Below are 439 nucleotides of genomic sequence, written 5' to 3'. Positions count from 1 at the left end.
CAAGGTCTCGGGGCAGGGGGCGGGAGCCCGCTCGGGCTCGGCAGGGAGGCCGCCCTCGCCGTAGATGCGTTGGCTGGAGATGCCGTGACGCTTCTGCCAGCGCCAGAACCAGCCGTGGCTGGCCTTGAAGGTACACTCGGGCCCGTAGATCTGCCGGGCGAAGGCTTCGGCCTGGGCTTGGATGAGGGGCCCGGAGAGGGGGACGCCGTGCTGTCGGAGAGCGAGGAACCAGGCGTAGACGGCGCGGTCGATCTCCTCCTCGTTGGCCAAGCGCATCTTCTTGCGGTGGGTCCCCCCCCCCCCCCCCAGCTGCTCCAGGAACCACCGCAGCTTGGCCTCGTCCTTCAGCCAGCCCCGCAGCGTTCCCCCCGGCACCCCGAAGGCCCGGCACACCGACGCCTGCCGTTCGCCTTTCTTCACCCGCTCGATGGCCTGGAGC

At 70.8% G+C, this 439-nt stretch overlaps 1 protein-coding gene across 1 annotated transcript in view; it reads right to left on the bottom strand.

Moving 5' to 3' along the window:
• TIGD5 (tigger transposable element derived 5) overlaps positions 1-435 on the bottom strand; it is a gene marked incomplete at both ends in the record, with an annotated part of 1,383 nt that extends 948 nt beyond the window's left edge. The window contains one exon of the mRNA XM_035889622.1: positions 3-435. Coding sequence (XP_035745515.1) covers positions 3-435 — 433 coding nt within the window. The remainder of the gene's footprint in view (positions 1-2) is intronic.
• Between the last annotated feature and the right edge of the window lie 4 nt (positions 436-439).

The sequence above is a fragment of the Egretta garzetta genome, unplaced genomic scaffold, assembly GCF_000687185.1.
Source record: "Egretta garzetta isolate BGI_Z169 unplaced genomic scaffold, ASM68718v1 scaffold362, whole genome shotgun sequence".
Taxonomy (NCBI): Eukaryota; Metazoa; Chordata; class Aves; order Pelecaniformes; family Ardeidae; genus Egretta; species Egretta garzetta.
The sequence above is the reverse complement of the archived record's forward strand: the minus strand, read 5'-3'. Positions and strand labels throughout refer to the sequence as shown.